The following is a 26,339-nucleotide window of genomic DNA, read 5'->3' as shown; positions in this document are numbered from 1 at the left end:
GGGCTAGTCCTGTCTCTCTCAGCCAGCAGGACACCAGAGTATATATACCATTGACAGGATGCATCCATACACTATTTCATTTAATCCTCACAAGAATCAGTATTTTCATCTCATAGAAATAACACTGGCAACACCAGCTGAGCACTATGGTAGCTACCTTATATAAGCTGTAGCTAATCCTCCCTAAAAGTAACCAGTGATCTATATTCCCATTTGCAGGTGAAAAAAACTAGGGCTCAGCACATAAGTGGTCAGAAACCAGGTCTGTCCAAATCCAAAGCACTCTGCAGCTGGGCCAAGCCCAACAAGAGACCCACCCGTGGAATAACACCTGAGCAATAGTACGTGAGTGGTTAGGGTATAAAAATTTATTACACATACAGAATATTACCACTAACAAATGCAGACAGGCGAGGACACCACGGTACGGGATGGAGCACGGCTAGCTCTTTGGAAAGTGAACAGGTCGGGTGGCTTGGAGCCTCATGCCACGCGGGTTGGCCAGTCAGATGGGAAAGCACATGCCGGACTCCAGGGACATCGGGGCGCCCAGTGACCACTCTGGGTGCCGGTGGCCTTCCCATCTGATCTGGAGCTTCGAAGGACGCCACGCCCAGAAGCAAGGAACTGAAGCGAGGGGGCTTCCTAAGGTGGCCCAGGCTTGTCTCTGAAGTCACGGCAACACCAGTGTCAGCAGTGTGTTTAACTGGATGATTTCCACAGACTACACACGACGCTTCTAACCATCACACTTCAGTGAAGTACAAAACATTAAGTTACAGGCTGTGGGAAGAGAAGGCAGCACCTTCCGGTCCCAGTTGGTCTAGGGGGTGAGGATCGGGGGAGGTTTCTTTTTAAACCGAGCCCCTCATTTCAATGTACAAAAGAATTACTCTGATTGGTATTAAATTGTACTGAAAACAAAAGGGACTAAAAAGCAAATACTACTCTATGTTGGGGTGAAAATGGGAGGAAAGAATGAGTCCTTCAAAGCAGGAGGGAGACAGTTGGGGAGGATTCTGTGGCCGTGACCCTTGGCGGTCACTCACGCTGCTCCATTTTTACTTTTGGTGGTCTCAGGAAGGTCCGGTTTTTCTTCTCTTTCTTTCCTTTCGTATTGGCTTGGAAGTTTCGCCAGCTGTCCACGCGACCATCTCGACTTTCCTAAACACAAAAGGGGTCTGAGGTGAGGAAACCAGCTGGAGACAGGAAGGGCTACACCTGCTCTGCCATCCCCCTTGTATGCTGACCTGGCCTGGTCCTCTGGAATAATCACAGTATAACAAAGCAGAGGTTTCCCCCCACTTCCATGGGCCCAAGAAAGAGTCATACCACCCCCTAGAAGGCAGGAGAAGCCACAAGCTGAAAAGGAGGAGGAGACAAGTAAAACTCATGACAATGAGGCTATCCTTTGCTGGGGACCTCTGGCCTAAATATTTAGTGCTATTTCTAATAACAGTGCATGCTATTTCTAATCCTCACGTATGGATGTGAGAGTTGGACCATAACAAAAAGGCTGAGCACTGAAGAATTGATGCTTTCGAATTGTGCTGACGAGAAGCACTCTTGTGGAGAAGACTCTTGAGAGTCCCTTGGACTGCAAGGAGATCAAACCAGTCAATCCTAAAGGAAATCAACCCTCAACAGTCACTGGAAGGACTAATGCTGAAGCTGAAGCTCCAATACTTTGGCCACCTGATGTGAAGAGCTGACTCACTAGAAAATACCCTGATGCTAGGAAAAGTTAAGGGCAGGAAAAGATGGGGATGACAGGATGAGATGGTTAGATAGCATCCCCGACTCAATGGACATGAACTTGAGCAAGCTCTGGGAGACAGTGGAGGACGGAAGCCTGGTGTGCTGCAGTCTGTGGAGATGCAGAGTCAGACACGACTTAGTGACTGAACAATAACATTTCTAACCCTCACAAAAAGCTGCGGTGTGTCATGCCACTTCACAAACCAAGACACCAGGGCTCAGAGGCTGCATCCTTTGCTCAAAGCCACCTGTCTGGCCAACAGTACAGTCACTCTTTCCCCCAAACCTTCCTTCTGCCCCTTAAAATTTGGCTGGAGGTGTGAAATCAGCATAATGCCCGGCCAGCTGTGCTGGGAAGGCCACAGGAATCCTTCCCCTTACAGAGGGGCCTTCTCATTTTCTTTCTCTGCACACATTTGGCGGGACAGAAACAAAGCCAGCATCTCTGGTTAGCCTATCCCTACCCTGAATCCTAAATGTTAACAGAAGATAAGACCAAATGTGGCTCAATTCAGGAAACTGGGCTGAGCCTCTGAAGGATGAACCAGGTGTCAAAGAGGAATCAAGCCCGAAGTCTCTCTGCAGGCAGGACACCAGGGGTTACAAGAGAACCTCGGGTTCTACTCACAGACCTCTAAGTGGGGCACTGCTCCACGTTTATCCCTAAATTAAATGTGTGACCCACTGTCTTGAGCCCACTTGGCAGCTGTGCCTGTCACACCCCTGCCAACAAGCTCCAGAGCAGAGAGGCGGCTGAGCCAGGACTTGGTCCCCAAAGCCCCTACTCTTCCCTACAGTCTCCCTGACAGTCTGCCCCAGGCAGTCCTGGGACTGCCCAGCAATCAAGTTTCTCAGCTGGGAAGCCTTCTCCCTCTGGAATAAAAGTCCCCCGTCACCTTGGAAATTTACCTCAAAATTTTTCTGCCACTCCCTTTCTCGTTTGGCTTTTTCTTGAGCTTCAATCTCTTCCTCCCGTTGTCGCTTCCTAGACGGAAAACCAAACCACAGGATTTAGATGGTACTTGGAGACTCTGTTAACCATACAAGTTAGGCATCTTCCCCACAGAAGCCAGCATACAAAGTCAGCCAACTCCCTAGGGTTCTCCTGGAAAGAGCTCAGAGCACTTCACGAACGTCTCATTCTAAAACATGCAGATGAGACCGTGGGCGGGGCTGCGGGGCAAAATACAGGCACTGCCGTTACAGAGATGGACAGATCAGGTCATCAAAGCCCAGCCAACACTAACCGGAGGTTCTGGGCTCAGACCCTGACAAATCCATCCCGAGAAGCCAGGCCACCTTACTTCTGTGACAGTGACCATCACAACAGCAAAAGTTCTCGTTCAAGAGGATTTCTGCACAAAACCCTATCCCCAAACAAGCCACTTCACACAATCCCAACTAACAAAACCTAGTTATTGCTGAACACCAATCAACAATACAAAATATGTAAACTAAATTAACCTCAAGATTTTTTTATTTTTATTTTTTTTGGTCACACTGCTTGACTTCTGGGATCTTACTTAGTTCCCTGACCAGGGATCGAACCAGACTACCTCAGCAGTCAAAAGCATGGCGTTCTAACCACTGAACCATCAGGGAAGCCCCAGCCTTAAGATTTCTGATGAGGAAGACAAATCATCCTTTAGGGCAGTAAGTACACTCTAAGACAGTGCACTGCACAGTACTAAATACTCACCAAAACTGCAGCCACTATTCACACAGAAGGCTCTGGCCTCAGATCAGATCAGTTGCTCAGTCGTGTCCGACTCTTTGCGACCCCATGAATCGAAGCACACCAGGCCTCCCTGTCCATTACCAACTCCCGGAGTTCACTCAGACTCACGTCCATCGAGTCAGTGATGCCATCCAGCCATCTCATCCTCTGTCGTCCCCTTCTCCTCCTGCCCCCAATCCCTCCCAGCATCAGAGTCTTTTCCAATGAGTCAACTCTTCCATTGAGGTGGCCAAAGTACTGGAGTTTCAGCTTTAGTATCATTCCTTCCAAAGAAATCCCAGGGCTGATCTCCTTCAGATTGGACTGGTTGGATCTCCTTGTACTCCAAGGGACTCTAAAGAGTCTTCTCCAACACCACAGTTCAAAGGCATCAATTCTTTGGCGCTCAGCCTTCTTCACAGTCCAACTCTCAGATCCATACATGACCACTGGAAAAACCATAGCCTTGACTAGACAGACCTTTGTTGGCAAAGTAATGTCTCTGCTTTTCAATATGCTATCTAGGTTGGTCATAACTTTCCTTCCAAGGAGTAAGTGTCTTTTAATTTCATGGCTGCAGTCACCATCTGTAGTGATTTTGGAGCCCAGAAAAATAAAGTCTGACACTGTTTCCACTGTTTTCCCATCTATTTCCCATGAAGTGATGGGACTGGATGCCATGATCTTCGTTTTCTGAATGTTGAGCTTTAAGCCAACTTTTTCACTCTCCACTTTCACTTTCATCAAGAGGCTTTTGAGTTCCTCTTCACTTTCTGCCATAAGGGTGGTGTCATCTGCATATCTGAGGTTATTGATATTTCTCCCGGCAATCTTGATTCCAGCTTGTGTTTCTTCCAGTCCAGCGTTTCTCATGATGTACTCTGCATATAAGTTAAATAAACAGGGTGACAATAAACAGCCTTGACGAACTCCTTTTCCTATTTGGAACCAGTCTGTTGTTCCATGTCCAGTTTGAACTGTTGCTTCCTGACCTGCATACAAATTTCTCAAGAGGCAGATCAGGTGGTCTGGTATTCCCATCTCTTTCAGAATTTTCCACAGTTGATTGTGATCCACACAATCGAAGGCTTTGGCATAGTCAATAAAGCAGAAATAGATGCTTTTCTGGAACTCTCTTTGCTTTTTCCATGATCCAGCGGATGTTGGCAATTTGATCTCTGGTTCCTCTGCCTTTTCTAAAACCAGCTTGAACATCATCACTCCAGGAAATCAGGAAGAAAACACACGGCGCTCTTGATTATAAACGCCCTAAGAACAAACCTATTCAACATTTCCCAGAAGTCAGACAGAATTCCTTACCCTAGTGATTCCAAAGTTTTGCTATTTCAAGTACTTAAATGATGTACTGCAGAGTAATTGCTTCATCAGAAAAATCCCCAAAGACCATCTTGGTTACTCTAGGTATTTAGACATGGCTCAAGAAGGAAATGGCAACCCACTCCAGTATTTTTGCCTGGAGAATTCCATGGATGGAGGAGCCTCGTGGCTACAGTCCACAGGGTCGCAAAGAGTCGGACACGATTGAGCAAGTGACTTAACATTAACATTAAACAAATATACCAATATATACCTTTCATGCATCTCTTTGGCTTCTCTCTCTTTCCTTTTAATTTCCAGCTCAGCAAAGAGTTTCATTGTCTGTTTGTATACTGCTTGTTTGAACTACCAAAAAAAAAAAAAAAAAGTAAAGTAAATATTTTATCAGCAATTTGAATTAAATTTTTTTATAGAGCCCAGGACAAAAGCAAATTAGACCAACAAGGAAAAACTGATGCTGGCTCTCTCCTGGGAGATAAATAACACATCCGTCTATGAACTCTTCCACATGGGGATGATACAGAGGAGCCTTGCTCTGGTAAAAAAAGCATCAATGAGGAAAACAAAAGTAACTCGACCTGCTTATCAGAACCACTGAAATTTCAGAGGGCCCTTTCCAACTTGCAAAAATAATCTCCAATTTTTCTTTGTACATATATTTTATAATTAGTCTGAGTGAGGCACCACTTGAGGTACAACTAGAGATACGCAGGTGCCGTAAAGCAGACTGGTCCCGGAAGTCTCTCGACTGAGGCAGAGCTACTAGTTATCCCCATCCTCACCCCATTATCTCTTCCCCTTCTGGCACTATCCCTTATCTCAAGGCACATGGCCACCCAGCATAAATGCTGCATCTCCCAGGCTTCTCTGTAGCTAGTTGTGGCCATGTAACTAAAGTTTCAGTGAATGAATTGTGAGGAAAAGTGATGCAGCTACTTTCTGGAATGTTCTTGGAGGGAGCACACCTCTTCCTTCCTGGCCTCTCCTTCTACCCTGCCGTGAGGGGTGACCACATCTCCTGGACTGTGAGAATGAAGTCGACACACTTGGTGGCAGAGCTACAGAAAGGACACTGAGCCCTAGAATCGCACAGTCCAGCAGCCATGTTCCCAAAGACGACTACACTGGGGAAAGAACGGGCACCGACTCGTTCAAACCACCATCATTTGGGGTCTCAGTTGCATGCAGCTGAACTTGTATTCTGACTCACACGTTGACAGAAACATATAACACCATATTATATTTGTAACATAATATAAACACTTTGTATATTTTCAATACACAAAGAAATATAAAAAAATTACCCATCATGCAGATTTCAGAGGGTTTATATCCTAAATTCAAAAACACTAGAGTAAAGGGGGATATATGGAGAAAAAGGGGAATAAAGGAATCCTCAATTACTATCACTTCCGAACACTGTTACCTGCCAGGCAGCGCTCAAGGAAAGCAATGCTGGCAAACTCCAGTCCCTAACAAGGACAATGAAAGAGGCGATGGAAGCCACAGGAATATTTCAATATTTTTAAAAGTTCCTGGATGGACCGTTTCTGGTGGTTTTAATGTTTTTGTATTTATCTGCTTTTTCTGATTTTTCTATCATTAGCATATGCTCCTTTAGAATCGGTGGGGGGAGGGGAATAACTAAAAAAAAGTTAAGGTTCTTAACAACAGAGAAGGACCAAGGAATATACATAAGAGTCTTCAGAAAAGACTAAAAAGGATAAAGAGAAGGGAAAGTAGGGCTGAGGAGAAAAAACTACAATACTAAAATGGAGTAAACCCAAAATTCAGCGGAAAAGATGGCCTAACAGTTCTCAAGAAGCAGTGTTACCTACCACACAGAAGCAGGGACGAGCTGCTGATGGAAGAAGCTGATAGGAAGCAGCCCTAGCAAGACAGCTGCCCCTCTATGAATCTTTTAAGATAAGCACGTGGGTCAAGTTACTTGACCTAACTTGAGGCAAGATTAAGATGACCTGAAATTTTCCAGGCTAGTGAGGCAATGAGACACAAACATATAAGTAGAATCTCTCTCTTAACCAATCCCCACTGAAGAGCCCACAGGATCGACCGATGCTTGGCATTTCCCCGGAAGCATATTATAACCTGAAGCACAACGGGTACCCACAGCTGGTAGACAGCTGTGCACCCAGAGTCACTGTGGTTGCTCCCCAAGCTAACTATCCCAGCTGCAACTGCACCGTACTTAGGTGATTTAAAACATCACAGAAATTGATGAATGTGGTTATAAAAACAAATGTTTGTTGGTGCGTTTATTTGCTGGATCCTCCTTACTGCATGGGCTTTTCTCTAGCTGTGGTGAGCAGGGACTACCCTCAGGCCACAGTGCACGGGCTGCTCACTGTGGTGGCTTCTCTTGTTGCACAGCACAGGCTCCAGGGCACGCAGGCTTCAGTAGCTGCTGCGCGTGGGCTCTGCAATTGCAGCTTCTGGGCTGTACAACTCCAGCCTCAGTAACTGTGGCACACCTGCTTAGTTACTCCGAGGCCTGTGGGATTTCCCCAGATCAGGGATCGAACCCAAGTCTCCTGCACTGGCAGGTGGATTCTTTACCACTGAGCCACCAGGGACACCCTTGTTGGTTCTTTTAAAACCAAGTGGAATGCTTTAGAAAGAGTCAAACATAAGACTCTAAAAATAACTGCTGTTGAATTCAAGGTATAGGTGAGGTATCTGAAAACAACAATCTAGGATTCTGCTCTTGGTCTGCTTCATAGGTACTGCAGTTTGCAATGTTCTTCAGGAGTAATTAAAAACAGGAACTATGGATGATGCTTTGCATGTTTTATGAAGTCAAGCGTGAGCTCCAACAAGCAGACACATCCTCAAAGGAAAAGCCGTAGTCCTCTGTCCCCCAAAGAGTTGGATTTTTCAAAAGGCAGAATGAATGTACATGTTAATATTTTAAGGTAAACTGCTTCCAGCATGCGCGCATCAGTCTTCACAACTCCCTCTCTTTAACCCACCGGCTGTGAAGCATTCACACGAGAGGATGTGGCCTTTCCCGTTTCGAACCTACCAGCTCAGGGTCATCCTCCTCCACATTTGTAGGCTTTCCTTCCTTCTTTAATTGCTTTTTTCGCTCTTTCACCTAAAAAGAATTTTTTTTCCATCAAAAAATGAGCACTTATACTTTGAGAATATCCATTAAGCTGCACACATATGATGTGTGCGCTTTTCTACAGTTGTAACAAAAAGTCTGCATTGAAAAAGATAAGCCCCTGCCTCCCCTCCAAACCAGCAATGCAATCGAAGAAAAAAAGGAACCAGGGTCCCTTCTCCAACCTCATCTAAAATCCAACACCGGGGGACAAACAGGGGCGCTGTCCCCAACTCACATCCCAGGCCAGATCCAAAGAGTCTTTGACACATTGAACAGATTATGCATCTATCTTTCAGGGCTTGTGGTTATGTGTTTACAGCAAAGAAAGTAGATCTTTCAAGTTTTAAAGAAGCTACAGAATTTGTGGCATCAAATGTGACTGTTTTCTGGCATTTCTACACCTGCATTCTGGTTAACTGTCACGGGGAAACTTTCTTAAACCAACAATTTTCACATCATTTTGGCCACCATTGAGATCCCCCCAGAAAATAAATATATCCATTCACATAAGAATGGCATTTACTCCAATAAATTACCATTCAGTCCAGCAAAACGCCAAGTGCCTTCCAAGCTCAGAAAGGCCCTACTGCCACCCTGTGGTCAGACAGCCCGAGAGTGGTAGCTCCTTTACAGGCAAAATACAGAGGAAGGGTAACTATTACAATAATTAGTGGACAAATCGTCAGGTCCTTTCCTGGGTGTCTACCAGAATCTGGCCCTCGAATTCCAGCGTCTGACCAACAAGACACAATTATGGCAGTCTGTCTCTTCTTTTTACTCATTTCCTTCATCTAAACTGGCCTCATCACTATGATTGGTTATACAGTTGTTACAGATACCAAAGCTCTTCAAATAAAAGGTCACATCTATATTCACTCCCAATAGAAATTGCCCTTATAAAACAGCCTCAAAAGTTTTGCCCCAGCAGGTGAAAAATTAAAATGAAGACCTCTCTTAAGATAGCTAGTTAGAAAATAGTTAAGATAGTTTATTAACACTTCCTACCACTCAGGAGATTTAGGTATTGCAAAAAAATACAGCCAGCTATAACTGAATTCATTTCAGCTGAGTCCTTCCCAACCCTGCTATTAACACAGACATGTACCTCCTATTTTTTTGTAAAAATGTACTCATATGCCCTTGCCAGACTTCCTCAAGCCCCTGTTTCAGCTCTTCCACAGAGACAAGGATAACAGTCCAGGGCCAAGCAGCAGCGTGGCTGCTCTACTGTTGCACTCTCAGAACGGGGCACAGTGCCGAGAGGACAAGAAGAGCTTCCACATACAGCAGTGCTAGGGGAAGAGGCAGGTGCAGCGTCTTGGCCACGCACCCTCAGCGCCAGGAGTGAAGGCCAGCTTCAGGCACGCACTGTGCATGACCACAGCCACCGCAAAGAAGCGGAGACCGCAGGGGCAGTCAGGCCAGGCAGGCGTTGCTATGTCAACAGTAACGTTCACCCTCCTGCAGGGTGCCCAAGGCGCACTAATACTTCCTGTAAACATAGCAGCACTATAAATACTTACGGTGTGTTCCACGTATTCTTTTCCTGCCTGAATTACATCCAGGGCCCTCTTCTTTTGTTCCTGATCCAGTAGCAACTTGTAAGCTTTGTCCACAGCTAATGCAAAACATTGAAATTAACTGTTTCTGCAAACACCCTCTCAAAGTCTGAACTCTACTCAGGCAGTGCAAATGGACTTGTGCCATCTAAAAGCATTCCCTACTTTGTTAAATTATTTACTGTTGTTACACTAATTTAAAAACATACAACTACGGCAATGACTTTCTTTGAGAGCCTTGGAAGAAAATTAAATATGCACTCAAGGCTAATTACACCATATCTAGATTTAATTCAGTGATCAAATTCTTCCAATTATTTTTTATGTTCAAAGGAAAAAAAAAAAAATGAGCCTACGCAGAAATAGTCTTTGTTGGCACACAAAAGTTTTAACTAAGCAAAGTTAAGGCCTATTTCTAAACAGTAACATTCTGCTTTGAATGACAACTATTCTGAAAACCACAGCTTCTTCATGACCAGAAGACAAAACTACAACATTCTTTTCTTGATCCAGGACTAGGAACAATTAGTCCTTAGCATTGACAGAATGTTACTCACAAGCAGGTAAATTTACAAATACCTTCAAAAGCCTTTTGTGCTCTGTCAGCATCATCTTGATTTTTGTCAGGATGCACCAGTATGGATAACTATAATCAGAGAAAAGTTAGTTTTTCAGTAAGAGGAACATTTAGCAACTCTTCACCGGCACTGCACCTCTCTAAAACCAAAAGCTCTAAGATACTAGGGCAAAAACAGTTAGCCAGAAGCATTTTTTTACAAATTAATAAATGTCATAAAATGCCCAGAGGTATTATATTAGTCCTTAATAAAATTCAAATATCAACAGGTAAATGCACACAGGTGGAAAACAGCTAGTTGAGAACAAATATCAGCCTGGCATCATGAAGATGCTCTGATACTTTGGGTGAGGGAAGGGAAAAATGAAAAGTACCAAGTTCCTTTTATGTTTCTCGTATGGAGCACTAAAGAGGATTAAACAGGTCTGAGATATCACCTCTTTCCTGAAAGAATTTCTAATATGAAGCAGTAGCTCTCAGTTCCAGCTATGCTTGAACCTTGTAAAGATTTTTAGGAATACAGAGGTCTACTTTCCAGCCTGAGACCTTCTGAATGAGTCGCAGGCATCTGTACTTTTTAAATCTCTTTTAAATCTCTACTAGACTGTGTATCACAGACTTCCCAGGTGGCTCTGTGATAAAGAATCCGCCTGCCAATGCAGCAGACACAAAAGATGTGGGTTCCTTCCCTGGGTCGGGAAGATCCCCTGGAGTAGGAAATGGCAACCCACTCCAGTATTCTTGCCTGGAAAATTCCATGGACAGGGCAGCCTGGCAGGCTATAGTCTATGGGGTGGCAAAGAGTCAGGCATGACTGAGCATAACACAGCAACAGACTGGGTATCAGATGATATTATACAAAGGAACTGGTGTTGATTTGTTAGGTGCGACAGGCAGTTATACAAGAAAATGTCCTTTTGGGGGGGGATATATGTATACTTATGGCTGATTCACATTGTTGTACAGCAGAAACACAATACTGTAAAGCAATTATACTCCTATTAAAAAAGAAAAAAGAAAATGTCCTCTTTTACTTTGGTGGGATAACTGCTTCAGTATTTAGGTATTAAGTATCATGGTGTCTGTAATTTACAATTCAGCCAAAAATACACAGCTACTGAAGGTGAATATATGGGCTCTCATTGTTTTATTCTTTCTTTTTAAAATATAATTAAAACTTCTTATGACTAAAAAATTAAAAACAAAACCTCCACAGGTGACCCTTTCAGAACCACTGACCTGTCACTGAAAGACAGAAACAGCTTGAACACAGGGATTGCGCTGGGATGAAAGCAAGTGGGCCTCTAATGCTAAGCCCAGCACTACTGGAGCCAGAACCCTGGGTTCCAATTCCAAATGCAACCACCAACTACCTGTGAGACCTTGAACAGTTCACTTAATCTCCGCCTCAGTTTCCTCCTCTGTAAGTGGGACAATACTATATACCTTTAGATCACTGATTGTTGTAAAGATGAAATGAGATAATGCAAGTAAAGAACTTAGCATACCAATACACATAAACAACAGCACATAAAGAAGACCTATTCTAACTGCTTGTGTGTAACTCATTCAAATCCTTATTAACAATCCCAAGGTAGTCACTAGTGTTACATGAATTCTACAAATGAGCTAACAGGGCACAGAAAAGTTGAAAGTAAGTTGCCAGAGCTCACAGTGCTTGTAAGAGGTACAGCCAAGGCTGAAACTCAAGTCATACAGCTCCAGCACAGACTCTTAACTGTTAGGGCCTGCTGCTGCTAAGTCGCTTCAGTTGTGTCTGACTCTGTGCGACCCCATAGACGGCAGCTCACCAGGCCATCCGTCCCTGGGATTCTCCAGGCTAGAACACTGGAGTGGGTTGCCATTTCCTTTTCCAATGCATGAAAGTGAAAAGTGCAAGTGAAGTCGCTCAGTCGTATCCGACTCTTCACGACCCCATGGACGGCAGCCTACCAGGCTCCTCTGTCCATGGGATTTTCCAGGCAAGAGTACTGGAGTGGGGTGCCACTGCCTTCTCCACTATTAGGGCCTATTAACAACTAAATAAAAAATCTGAGTTCTTTGTATTGTTACATAAATAGTCTAAAAGTTTTGACTATGAATTTGAATAAATGCTTATTTAACTGGGGAAAACTGCTAATGTACTACACTAGAAAACTAGAAATTTTAGAAAAAGAGGCAAACGCTGAACATAAGTGCAGAGTAGAACTCAGGAACCAAAAAAAACTATCAAGTTATATCATGGGAAATGACTGGGTAGGCAAAGATTAAAAACACCTTGGCTTAATAATAGATCTGAAGATAATTACGAGTCAGCAATGGAAAGGCAATGGCTGTATTGAAAAAGCAATCACAGGGAACTCCCTGGTGGTCCAATGGTTAAGACTCTATGCTTCTACTGCAGGGGGTGCAAGTTTGATCCTTGGTGGAGGAACTAAGATCCCCATCCTTCACAGTGCGGCCAAAAAACAACTTTTTAAAATAAAGTATATAAAAGATGTAAGTTGAAGAAAAAAGAAATTTTAAAGGCATGAAATATAAAGAAATTTTAATTTCCAAAGACATTAGAGGGAGTATGATTATTCAGCTCATACAAGAAAATGCTGGGGGTTACTCAGCTGTCAAAACTGGACTGAAAGTCAAAGTGTTAGTCGCTCAGTTGTGTTTGACTCTTTGTGACCCTATGGACTGTAGACCGTCCAGCCCTTCTGTCCATGGGATTCTCCAGGCAAGAATACTGGAGTGGGTAGCCATTCCCTTCTCCAGGGGATCTTTCCAACCCAGGGATCGAACCCAGGTCTCCTGCACTGCAGGCAGATTCTTTACCATCTGATCCAACAGAGAAGCCCCAGACTGGAAGAGTGTTTTAAAAGGCTACTATAAACTCTACAGTCTGAGTTATTAAATATTAGAATGAGTAATAATCAGAGGTCTTGGATCTCCTTTCTGAGAGGACTTTCTGAAAGCACTCTTTATATTAAATCAGGTATCTTTTGAGTATTCATATAGGTTCACAAAAGATAGAATTATTGAGGAATGGGATCTTAAAAGTAAATCACTACTATGAATCATTTAACATGTTCTCTCCTAGAAGCCAGGGGATTTGGTAAGTACTGTACAGTATGACTTCGTGAAAGCTTTCTACTCTATCTTGTACTTCCCGCTCTTAATTAAGGGGCTGGAGAGATTCTATTTGGATGTTAAATTCATCCTATTCATAGGTAAGCTGCTGCTGCTGCTGCTAAGTCACTTCAGTCGTGTCTGACTCTGTGCGACCCCATAGATGGCAGCCCACCAGGCTCCCTTGTCCCTGGGATTCTCCAGGCAAGAACACTGGAGGGGGTTGCTATTTCCTTCTCCAATCATAGGTAAGCTATGGTCATTCAATTATTTAAGATTAAGTCACTGTAATTTTTTTTAAGAATTACAAAATTGAAGAAAAAAAAAAGTTAAAATTTCACCCAAAAGTTGTAACAGTTAAGTCCTAAGAAAATCATGTGCTCAACACATTTTCAAAAGGCTCAAACTCCACCTATTACAGGAATACAGTACCATACCTGCCGAAACCTCTTTTTTATTTCTTCATCTGTCACTTCAGGATCTATCTGAAGAACCTGGAAGAATTAAAATCAAAATTGTAAAAGAGATTAAAAGAATTTATAGGTTTAAGAGATCCCCAATAATTATAATTGGCATCTAACAGTTGTCAGTGTTGTAGAACAGTTTTAAAAAATGTTCAAGAAAGAGAAATGAGTAAACCTGTAACAGAGTAACAGTGACAGTGTTTCAGGGTTCTCAATTAATTCAGTGGTTACTTTCACGCCATCAGAAAAATAATAAATTACACTATAACCAGTACATGCTTCCAGACCATGAGAAAAATGCTGCCTTCCTCCTTCATTCACTCCTTTTCATTAAGAAAAGCACCCACCCTCTAACTTATCTTTGCAAATGTGGAAAAAGTATAGCAACTCAACAAGGAAATAATTAGGCTGGCTACCTGTTTGTTTTTTTAAATGAGGGAAAACTGTTGATTTTCAAATAAAGCACCCCCCACAAGACTATCTGATTTTTATAACAACAGTAAAAGATGTTTATCAGTTTTCACAATAAACTAAATAAAAGATAATTACAAGTGCAAGCCATAATGGAAACATTTATAAAATTATTACATACAATTTGGAGGCTTAAGTAGAGTGATGTGGTAAGTGGAGATCCATGCACATGTGTTCATCCATCCAGGCAGTCTGTCTTTTGGTTAGTGCATTTAATCCATTTACATTTAAGGCAATTATCAATATGTATGATCATATTACCATTTTCTGAATCGTTTGGGGTTTATTTTGTGTAGGTCTTTTCCTTCTCTTGTGTTTCCTGCCTAGAGAAGTTCCTTTAGCATTTGTGGTAAAGGTGGTTCAGTGGTGCTGAATTCTCTTAACTTTTGAGTGTTTGGAAAGCTTTTGATTTCTCTGTCAAATATGAACAAGAGTCTTGCCAGGTAGCATATTCTTGGTTGGAAGTTCTTCCCTTTCATCACTTTAAATATATCCTGATTTTCACCTCAATTCAGAAATGCGACTTGGCTCCATGTTAAAATTTACACAGCTCAATGTTTCTCAACCCGGAGTGGAAACCTGAGAGCAACGCCTGGGGCTCACTCCAGGAAACTCCAATTCCAGCTCAGCAGAACTAGTGCACAGTGAAATGGCGGGAAGATCTGTTATTTTGGGCTTAATACGGTTTAAAAACAAATTTTATCATTCTTCTCCAACCCTGGGTATCCTGGTGTTGACATTCCTCATCAAGGATTTTGATCCCACCACCACAACATAGATTCATTCAAACATTTACACAGTAGCTACTACCTGCTGAACATGCTGCTATACACTTAGAAATGCAAAGATAAATAAGGGAAAACATTTTTTAAATTACCATAAACACAGTTTTTTAAAGAAGGGTTCATTATAAGAAATACAATTAAACCAGATGATTTCACAGTTTACTCCACGGATTCAACATAGTATCTATTTATTTACTTAGTATTCAAGGCGTAAGGAAGGGCTAAAGGGCACAGGGTGAGAAGGTCTGTTGGAAATTCAGAAGAGCAGGCCCCAACGTCAGTGTGACTGAATCAGAATCAAGATTTCAACAAGATCCCCAGGTGATCTGAATCATATTACAGCTTGAGATGCCTGGTTAGGAAAGATGACAGAGGTCAGCTATAAGTGTGTTTGAGGTTAATAGAACTGATGATCTATCATTAAAGAGGATAAAGAGAAAAAAAAAATCTTGAAATGAAAAATACATACCAAAGAAGTTAAAACTGAAAAATAATCTGCCAAACTTAGTCAGAGGCTTACAGGGTCTCAGAAAAACTTGACAACAAGTAATGTCAAGATTTATAGCAAGCTGTCCAAACATTCAAACAGCCCACCTACAGCAGCAGAGTTATTGGTAGGCAAGGAAGCTGAATCACCCCTACATTCAAGAGACTTCTTTAGAATACCAATTCTCAAATATCAGGCATACAACTGTGGATGAGGGAAAAGGAAAATCTTTAAAACAAAGACTTTTCAAGAATGAGTGTGCCCCACCATACCACCCCAAAGGAGAAAGGAATTGGGGGTGGGGGGAGTCACTCAAAAGGAAAAATGCAGCTAAATGAGATTTATAGACAAAGGGAGATAACTGCACACACACAAATATTTAGAGAACCCTACCTTTCCTGGTTCTGAAAAAAAGGAATGCATTGGAGCAAACAGATGGAAGTCCAGCACACCCAAAAAGGTGTTCAGATGAACGTGAAAGGATGGAAATCATCCTGCCCTCACAAAAAAGAAAAAAGCCTCAATAAAGCTACAATCTAGAACCAATCATGCCAAATGTATTTCATAAACCTTGACTGGTTCCCAGGTTAAAAACTAAAACAGTTGTAACTTAGGGTTTTGGGTTTTTTTTTTTTTTAGGACAATTAGAGTTATTTGAGTGTGGACTCTATGCCTGATGATGTTTACTGAATTGCAGTAATGTGGTCTTTCCTAGGTGTGGTAATAGTGTTGTGGTTATGTGGAAATGTGTTCTTGTTTGGAGAAGAGGCATGCTAAGATACTTAGGCATGAAGCATCAATGTTTACAGCTTACTTTCAGATGATCTGGCAAAAATGATGGGGTATGTATAAATATAGGGCTTCCCAGTCACTCAGTGGTAAAGAATCCACCTGCCAATGCAGGAGACACAGGTTCGATCCCTGGGTTGAGAAGATTCCTGGAGAAGGAAATGGCAACCTGCTCCAGTATTCCTGCCTGGGAAATCCCATGGACAGAGGAGCCTGGTGGGCTACAATCCACGGGGTCACAGAAGAGGTGGACATGATTTAGCAACTAAACAACAACAAAAATGTATAACAGACACATACCGACACACACATGCCAAAGTTATTTTTCCAAGACTCAGATTGTACATACACTGATCACTGCGACATACATTCACTGAGTGCCTTCAAAGTTAGCTAATCCAGCTCCTTTCCTATCTTTAAGCATTGCAGGTGCCATATGTAGCCATGAAACAGTAAAGACAACAGGCCTATACCAGCCCAAACCTCTTTGAAGCCAGTTTATACATTCAATACAAATGTATAAGCAACTGGGATTGCTAGATACTGTGCTCACTACTGTTCTCTTGGAATTTAAGGTCCACAAAGGAAGGAACAGACAAGTCACAAGTAATTCTTACCAAAATGATAAATACTATGTCAATCAGTATGACTCTAAGGAAGCACATAGGTCTGTTCAGACTCTTGGAAGATTTTTCTGAGCTCCTACTATGTCTCAGGCTTTGGAGATGCTGCAAAGAAAAATCCACAGTCTTGGACCTCAGCGAGTGAATAAATCATCACACAGAAATGAAAACGCTTGACTGTGGCATTTACATCAATATAAGTTCCTGAACTCAAATAAAGTGCAACTGTCACCTTTAGGATCTTCTGCTTGAAAGAGAAATCCAGTCTTAGGTCATATCTGAACTCTCTGACCTGTGAATAATGTGCAAGTTCCAGAGTCCTGTGAGACAAATATCTTTCTTTCCAAAGTGCCAAACAAGATAAACAGAAAACACAAGTCTGTGGTGCTGCCTCCTGGGGCTTTAAAGTTAAACAGAAAAAAGGAACATGAAGAAGGCAGGACTGAACAGGAGCACAGATTCATCTAAGCTTATGAAAGAAGTGGGGGAGGAGACATTCTTAGGATGCATAAGAGACAGATGCTCGGATAATAGCTGAAGGTTAGAAATATGTCCAAATAGGGAGCTGCACTAATGGCAGGAGGCGGGGGCAGGGAATGCCCTGTGGATTAGAATTCCTGTAATAAGACCCCTCAGCATCCCTCTTCTACCTGCTGCTCAGTAAAATGGTACATTGGACGACTACTCACATTTCAATTTACAGCCAACAGGACAGCTATTATGACATCACTTCTTACTAGGAAAGACCAGTCTGCTTACTTCTGGAGAAAAGTCTGCTTCATTTAGATGTCTCGAGTTGTTGCATGAAGAAACAGAAGTATTTCCCTAAATTGAAGATTTTTTTCTAAACAAGATTTTTTTTTCCCCTCAACAGAAAGATTTCCTAAATTTCTAGGAATACCTAATCCTGACTTAGGGCCAAAAATCAACTTTACAAGAAGACAATGAGGGTGGAGGGTGGATGAATTAGGAATTTGGGATTAACAGATACACACTTTTATATATAAAACAGATAAACAACAAGGACCTACTACTATACAGCACAGGGAGCTATATTCAGTACCTTGTAATAAGCTATAATGGAAAAGAATCTGAAAAAGAATATATATTCACACACATACACACACATATATGCACGAGTGACTCACCTTGCTATACACCTGAAACTAGCACAACACTGAACATCACCTACACTTCAATTTAAAGAGAAATTTAACATCGTACTACAAAGTGGCCAGCGTATTTGTAAAAAAATAGAAAAGACAAAAGTTCTAATGGACAGTCATGGAGTCCTACAAACTTAAACACCACCTTGCACCTCCTCAAGTGTGTCAACCTTACCGTATTCTTTACACATTCACACACACTTCCTACAACCAGGACAGGAGCTATGGAGCAGTAAGTTCCACCTCCAGAACCACATTAACTGGCAGGAGAGCAAAATCCTAGCATTCACCCTAGTCCCAACAATGTTACTCCTCAGCAATCAGATCTCCACAGAAAACAGGAATTATCTTAATGAATAAAGGGGTAAGCTATACAATCAAGTGATTCCCTTTCACAGTATCAGTTCAGTTCAGTCGCTCAGTCGTGTCCGACTCTTTGCAACCCCATGAATCGCAGCACACCAGGCCTCCCTGTCCATCGCCTCCCTGTCCATCACAAACTCCCGGAGTTCACTCAAACTCACATCCATGGAGTCGGTGATGCCATCCAGCCATCTCATCCTCTGTCGTCCCCTTTTCCTCCTGCCCCCAATCCCTCCCAGCATCAGTCTTTTCCAATGAGTCAACTCTTCGCATGAGGTGGCCAAAGTACTGGAGTTTCAGCTTCAGCATCATTCCTTCCAAAGAACACCCAGGACTGATCTCCTTTAGAATGGACTGGTTGGATCTCCTTGCAGTCCAAGGGACTCTCAAAGAGTCTTCTCCAACACCACAGTTCAAAAGCATCAATTCTTCGGCACTCAGCTTTCTTCATAGTCCAACTCTCACATCCATACATGACCACAGGAAAAACCATAGCCTTGACTAGACGGACCTTTGTTGGCAAAGTAATGTCTCTGCTTTTCAATATGCTTATCTAGGTTGATCATAACTTTCCTTCCAAGCAGTACGCATCTTTTAATTTCATGGCTGCAATCACCATCTGCGGTGATTTTGGAGCCCCAAAAAATAAAGTTTGACACTGTTTTCACTGTTTCCCCATCTATTTCCCATGAAGTGGTGGGACCAGATGCCATGATCTTTGTTTTCTGAATGTTGAGCTTTAAGCCAACTTTTTCACTCTCCTCTTTCACTTTTTTCACAGTATATACTATCTCAATTTAAAATACAACAGAATGGATATACCGTCAGATTCTTTTATCACGTTTCAAATATATCATCTTCCCCTCTGTCCTCCCCAAAATCATAACTAAATGATTAATGATCAGTTAAGTTATGCTTAATTAATGATTAGTTATGATTAAGTTTCAGCTTTTTCATTTTCTTCTTCTCTTTCAAATATGTTAAGTGGGACCAAGCAAAGTAGACATCTACTTTGGGTAGGAAGTCAAGATGGCCAAAGCAGAGCGTCAGAGTCTACCTGGGACAAAGAAGACAGGAACCCCAGGAGGAGTGTCAGCCAGTCACGTGGTGCTGGAACCCAAGCTGGGTGAGAAGAGCATCCACAGAAGGCTAACTCGACAGGAAGTGCCAAAGTGGGTTGAAGAGGGCATCTCTATGGACAGGCAGCCTGCCCCCTGGTGTCAGAACCTAAGCAGGGTGAGACTGCCAATATGGATGGGCACAGAGTGCAGGAGCCCAACAAGGACATCTCCGTGAAACCCAAGCCTAGCATGGGGTGTGCAAGCCGAGGCACAGTGAGGTGGGTGTCCATGGAAGAGGGCATCAAAGTAACAGAGCAGCCCAACTGGGACCAGGAGCCCAGGTATTACTGGCACAGAGAGCTGGAACATGAGCAGAGTGAAGAGGACCTCCACGCAGGGAGTGATCTGGAGTATGAAGTCAGAACCCAAAAAAGGTGACGAGGGTGTTCCCAGAGGAAGGTAGCCTAACACGGGGTGTCAAAGCCAGAGCAGGACAGGAAGGATGCCTGCCTGGTGGGGAGGATGCCGGACGCAGGAAGGATGAAGACAGTTCCCAGCAGCTGGAGGGCAGGCACGGAGGGCAGAGCCAGGTGAGACCCACACCCACAGCGAAGGTGACCTGGCAGTGGAGTTGAGAGTTCAGAGGTGGGGAGAAGGGTTTCTGCATTGTGAGGCAACCTGGGGTTGGTATGAGAGTGAAGCAGGGAGAGGAGGGCATTCACACGAGGGAAGGGATGGGAGATCAGATTCATACACGGGGATCAATTAAGTAAACATATATATTAGAGACAGTGGGAGGGCCTTGGTTAAGAATTTGCCTTGCAATGCAGGGAACAAGGGTTTGATCCCTGATCAGGGAACTAAGTTCCCACAGGCCAAGGAGCGACTAAGCCTGAGTGCCACAACTACCAAGCTTGCGTGGCACAGCTAGAGAGCCCATGCAACGCAACCAAAGATTCCATACAACGCAGTGAAGATCCTGTGTGCCACAACAAAGACCCGAGGCAGCCAAATGCATAAATAAAATACCAGTACTTTAAGATAACAGGAGCCAGACTGCTATCAGAGAAGGGAACTATGAACACTGGAAGAAAAACGGCCTAGAATAAACCCTGTGGTGTTGGGTTGAACTTTTATGTAATACATGTATGTGTACACACAGACACACACACGCCTTAGCCCTATCTACCAACAGGGCCTGGGAGTAATGACAATGGCAATGGGTATGCTCAGCACCCAAATCTTGACTTCTAAATATCCTTCTTCATTAAAAGGAGTTCAAGAGATCCTCAAAGAAATGGTTAATTCAAGGCTGGGTTCAGAGAAGTACAAGAGTGCCTATGAATCAAAGAATGATTAAATAAAAAGAAAAGGCAAGCACGGGCTTAAAAGTAACCTGCTGGTCAAATCTGGGATATCTGAGCATCAGAATAAGTAATATTGAATCATAACCCACTGAATAAAATAGGAAACCCCAAGTCTACACTGACAAATGAATAAACTGAAACCTCGACAAGGACAGTATATTCAAACATTCTCAAAGTGTTCCTAGAAAGGGGGAAAAAGCTAATTTCATAAGCAAACCTAGCAGGCACTTCTTTAAGAGATCAACTTAACATCACTAGTAATAGGCTAAATCAAAATCATGTTCCACTTTACAGGTGACAGAGACAATGCAGTGTCACTTCTGTGCTATTCTTGTCAACATTGCATAAACTGAATCTAACGAGAAGCCGCTATGACAAGAAGTCTGCACACTTCATTGAGTAGTCCCCACTCACCACAACTAGAGAAAGACCCCTCGCAGCAATGAAGACCCAGTGCAACCAAATAAATAAATAATACTTTAAAAAAAAAATCTACACTTCAAATAAAAAAAATTTTTTTTAAATAAACAGCTGTTTTCTTAGATGGAATTATACATGACTATTCTTGCTATTTGTATATTTCTAATTTTTATAACAACATGATTTACTTTTATCATCAGGAAATGTCTGAAGTTATAAAACTAAGGAAATTCAAAAGTTTACATGCCTGTCTATAATCATATGATCATTTTTTGCTTGTTGAGTTATTTTATCGTGGTGAAACAGGAAAGTTTTAACAAATAAATTAAATCAAAGACCCTAAATTTACCAAGGCTAGCTATTCCATCACACCTGAAAATAAATCTATATATATCTGGGTTACTAAAAGATGACAGCAAGCTCTGCTCACAATAAAGCCACCCAAGTTCAATTCCAACTATGCACAGTACCAATTAGGTGTGTGTTTGAAGTAAGTCTGCCCACAGCTAGGTAAAATTCCTTACTGCAGGCCACATTAACATCAGACGGCTCACCTCAAACGGGTTCAAATTGAAGTAGGAGGAACCAGGACGAGTCAACCTTTCAATCTGATTTTTGGACGTTAGAACTGAATCTCTCTTCTCTATTTGTTTCACCTAAAATAAAGGGAATAAAAACCACATTAGTAAAGCTCAGTAATGAACTGTAAATTGTCATCTCAATAATAACTCACTGACATGGTCAGCAAACATTTATTTGCGTGTCTACATGTTCAAGGTACTTTGCTAAACACTTTAGGAATAATTACAACAGCTACAAATTACTGACTTTTAATTTAATGTGAAATTACAAAACCTTTACAGGTGTTCATTCTTCTCAACAATCCCTTATGGTAGGTACCACCATTATCCACATTTTTCAGATAACAAATCTAAGAGTTTGGTCAACTGACTTGTAACCACTCAACTTTTTTGTAACCACTCAGATTTTTGCCCAATCACTCAAGTTATAAACCAGAATTTTAACCCCAACAGTTTGACTCCAGAGCAGGGAGCAAGAAGATTCAAAAATAAATATGTCACAGCTATTACCTTCAAAGAGTTTCTACTCTAACGATGGAAGATGTACTTGTGAATGTTCAAACTTAATTCACAACTTTTTAAGAAAGGAAAAATACAATTACACTGAAATAGACACTAAAAAAAGTACACCTAAAAAATACATGGGAGGGAGCAAATAACTCTATCTTTCTAACTCTAATAGGAAAATCCCTGACCTGAACACGATACCAAGGAGAACAAGCACCAGGCTAGCCCCAGAAAAACATCCTTGGTGCCACTGTCAGAACTGAAATTTTAGTTGGAATGAACCTCTGGCATATTATATATACTATCTTTATTTCTATGGCCAAAACAGAGTTGGAAAGGATTTCAATAACAGGAAAAGCTAATCCTTCTCAGCACCTTCCCTCTTAACTCTTGTAAAACAGCACGCCACTCCCCACCTTCCACCATACTCTCTTTTTCCCAGTCTCATTTTTCCTCATGGCACTTACCACTACCTAACACTATATTGTACATCTGTTCATTATTTAGCCTTCTCTATAAGATGAAAGCCCTATGAAGACAGGATTCTTCTTTCTGCTGTCAACTACCATTTCTCCAAGGAGCTAAACAATACAGGGCGAAGTGCATACCAGGTGCTCAACAAACATTAGTTGAATGATGATTAAATGGTCCTCCTTTAGGCATTTTCTCTCATTAAACAAACCATGCCAGTGAATGTGTAGATTAAAAAAAAAAAAAAAAGTGTCTGAAGGGCAAGCTCTAGCACTGCTGGAGTTTCATAAGAGATACGGCTCATTTCAATGGGGCCACAAAAGGGAAAATCAGACACCCATGATGTTTGTACAGTACCTAATATGAAACCCATAGCCCATGAGCATATAACTCATTTCATGAAAACCCTTCTGTTCATAATTGCTGGGTAGCTAAGATGAGAGCAAACTACAGCAAAACAGTCATAAGTCACTGCCCCCAGGAGAAAATATTCCGTCCCACAAAAAAAAAACAAAAAACAGTCATCTGTGCAATACAGCTCACAGATGAAACTGACATTAAAATTTAAACAAACCAGGATTGCTTTTAAAAAAAAATTAAGAAATTAAAACAAGTTCCCCTATAATTGTTCAGTACTCATTATTGTTAGTTGCTCAGTCGTGTCCCACTCTTTGCGATCCCATGGACTGTAGCCCGCCAGGCTCCTCTGTCTATGGAATTCTTCAGGCAAGAATATTGGAGAGTAGCCATTCTTTTTTTCCAGGGGACCTTCCCCACCCAGGGTTCAAACCCGGGTCTTCTGTATAACCAGCAGATGCTGGGCAAATTCTTTACCATCTGAGCCACCAGAAAACACTGCTACCAGCAAATTAACACTTCAAAGTGAATTAGGCATTTTGAAAGTAGACTATAAGTGGATGTACTACGTTGTTTTACAATGTATTATTTCGGAGAAACTACTATGTAACAAAAGTGAAGTCGTTTAGTCGTGTCGACTCTTTTCGACTCCACGGACGGTAGCCTGACAGCCTCCTCCATCCATGGAATTTTCGGAGCAAGAATACTGGAGTGGGTTGCCACTTCCTTTTCCAAGGGATCTTCCCGACTCAGGGATGGAACCCTGGTCTCCCGCACTGCAGTTAAGACTCTTTACCGTCTGAGCCATTAGGGAAGCCCAACTATGTAGCGAGCATTGTTACAAATATCAGAGATAAAAGGTGAATTTAACACGGTGCTTAACTCTGAATACATCACAGCCAGGTAGAGAGCAACTCCATTCCTCAAATCCACGCCAAGCTAAAGAAGTTCACATTCAGCCTTGTTTTTAACTTTTACAAAGTAGCTTCTTCTTTATATTTTATGAAGCTTTCTTTTAACCCTCATTAAAACTCTTGTTTTAATAATAAACCTCGTTCTACAAACGTGAAAATTGATTAGCAAAATCAATGGCTTGAAAGAATTCAGTCACAGTCCTGTTAACAGCCATCCAAAAATCCAATCCGAGGTCCTATGACTCCAAGAACCATCCTTTTCTTTCATTTATTCATTCATCCACTCATTCATTCATTCACTCAACAAATACTGAGTAACTACTACGCAGGGCCCGATGGAGATACCGACAGTAAATAAGTCTCAAACCAAACTTACTCCCGTCCTAACATGATACCAAACTATTATCTGCTCTAAGACCCTGAACAAATTATTTCACCTCCCTAAACCTCCAGGTATGTCATCTGTAAAATGGAGACAGTGCCTACATGGTATGATGCACAATACCTAGTATTCTCGAATGGCAGAAATAACTACTACTAAAACTCACTACAGAGGACTAAGAGTAGAGAGTGCTTCCGTTTTGAATACAAACGGGGACCAAGCCGTTTAACTCGCCCCCAGGTAGACCCAATCTCCCAGCTGCAGAAAGCACCCGACTACGCGAACTTGGGGAACTCTGCGCGCGCCCAAGCACTTCGTTGGCCAAACTCGACGCCTCCTCACAAACGTCAGACCCCCGCCCCTTTTTAGTTTTCCAGGGGATCCCCCCTGCAGTATCAGGAGGAGACACACACACACACCCTAAGTCCCCCACCGCCGAAAAGGCCAGACAGGAGGGGCCGCCCAACGGTCCAGGCCAGGAGGATCACTGCCTTCTCCCACTGGGAGGATAGCCCCGGGCGGAGTCGCCCCAGTGCCGCCATTCCTCACTCCGTGTTTACCTCACTGTAGAAGGTCATAAATGCTTCCTCCGTGCTGCCTCCTCCACCCGAAGCCCCGCTCTCTCCTGGAGCCGCCATTTCCCCGGCCCAGCGACCACGTGACTCTTCTGCGCAGGCGCCTCCTCACGTGATTCTTACAGGCCCGCCTCTCCAGCCCCGGCCCCTTCCTTGCGTCTCTTAAAGGGGTCGCAGCCCAGCCAGATACCTTTAAAGAAACTTTTAAATTGGGGTTCCCCAGGTGGCTGGAGGAGAAGGCAATGGCACCCGACTCCAGTACTCTTGCCTGGAAAATCCCATGGATGGAGGAGCCGGGAAGGCTGGAGTCCATGGGGTCGCTGAGGGTCGGACACGACTGAGCGACTTCACTTTCACTTTTCACTTTCATGCATTGGAGAAGGAAATGGCAACCCACTCCAGTGTTCCTGCCTGGAGAATCCCAGGGATAGGGGAGCCTGGTGGGCTGCCGTCTATGGGGTCACACAGAGTCGGACACGACTTAAGTGACTTAGCAGCAGCAGCAGCAGCAGGTGGCTGGATGGCATCACCGACTCGATGGACATGAGTTTGGGTGAACTCCGGGAGTTGGTGATGGACAGGGAGGCCTGGCGTGCTGCGATTCATGGGGTTGCAAAGAGTCGGACACAACTGAGCGACTGAACTGAACTGAGGTGGCGATAGTGGTAAAGAACCCACCAGCAATGCAGGAGACATAATGAGACAGGGGTTCGATCCCTGAGTTGGGAAGATCCTCTGGAAGAAGGCCTGGCAACCCACTCCAGCATGCTTGCCTGGAGAATCCCATGGACAGAGGAGCCTGGCGGGCTACAGTTGCAAAGAGTAGAACACGATTGAGGCTACAGCCCATACGGTCGCCAAGAGTCGGAGACTGAAGTGATTTAGCACGTATGCACAGATGCCATACAGTTAACCATTTTAAAGTGAACAATTCAATGGTCTTTAGTGTATTCTCAGTACTGTGTAATCACCACCTCTGTCTAGTTTCAAAACAGTTGCATCACCCCAAAAGGACACTTAGTACCTAATAAGCAGTTTCTTCCCATACTTGCCAGTGTCTCTATGGACTTACTTATGCTGGATGTTTCACGTAAATGCAGTCATACAACATGGGACCTTTTGTGTCTGGCTTCTTTCACTTAGCATAATGTTTTCCTGGTTATTTCAAAATATAGCACACATCATTACTTCATCACTTTTTATGGCTGAATAGTATTTCATCCGGAGAAGGCAATGGCAAGCCACTCCAGTACTCTTGCCTAGAGAATCCCATGGATGGAGGAGCCTGGTAGGCTGCAGTCCATGGGGTCTCTAAGAGTCAGACACGACTGAGCGACTTCACTTTCACTTTCACGAAATG

General features: G+C 42.9%; 1 protein-coding gene across 1 annotated transcript; it reads right to left on the bottom strand.

Moving 5' to 3' along the window:
- Window positions 1–346: 346 nt before the first annotated feature.
- Window positions 347–25,108, bottom strand: DNAJC8 (DnaJ heat shock protein family (Hsp40) member C8). The gene is made up of 9 exons (XM_061391161.1): window positions 24,965–25,108; window positions 21,747–21,848; window positions 13,634–13,690; window positions 10,079–10,145; window positions 9,464–9,558; window positions 7,857–7,928; window positions 5,067–5,158; window positions 2,668–2,743; window positions 347–1,164 (listed from the first exon to the last, which is right to left on the bottom strand). The coding sequence occupies exons 1-9, from the start codon at window positions 25,040–25,042 to the stop codon at window positions 1,042–1,044; spliced, it is 762 nt and encodes a 253-aa protein (XP_061247145.1). The 5' UTR covers window positions 25,043–25,108; the 3' UTR covers window positions 347–1,041.
- Between the last annotated feature and the right edge of the window lie 1,231 nt (window positions 25,109–26,339).

This window comes from Bos javanicus, chromosome 2, assembly GCF_032452875.1.
Source record: "Bos javanicus breed banteng chromosome 2, ARS-OSU_banteng_1.0, whole genome shotgun sequence".
Taxonomy (NCBI): Eukaryota; Metazoa; Chordata; class Mammalia; order Artiodactyla; family Bovidae; genus Bos; species Bos javanicus.
The sequence above is the reverse complement of the archived record's forward strand: the minus strand, read 5'-3'. Positions and strand labels throughout refer to the sequence as shown.

Bases quoted from the DNA above. Each gene is read 5' to 3' on its own strand.
- DNAJC8 (XM_061391161.1), bottom strand. From the start codon at position 25,042: ATGGCGGCTCCAGGAGAGAGCGGGGCTTCGGGTGGAGGAGGCAGCACG. The intron at 10,146-13,633 runs GTATGGTACTGT...CTCTGATTATAG, and splicing joins TAAAAAAGAGGTTTCGGCAG to TTATCCATACTGGTGCATCC. The intron at 2,744-5,066 runs GTATATATTGGT...TTTTCCGTCTAG, and splicing joins GCCAAAGAGATGCATGAAAG to GAAGCGACAACGGGAGGAAG.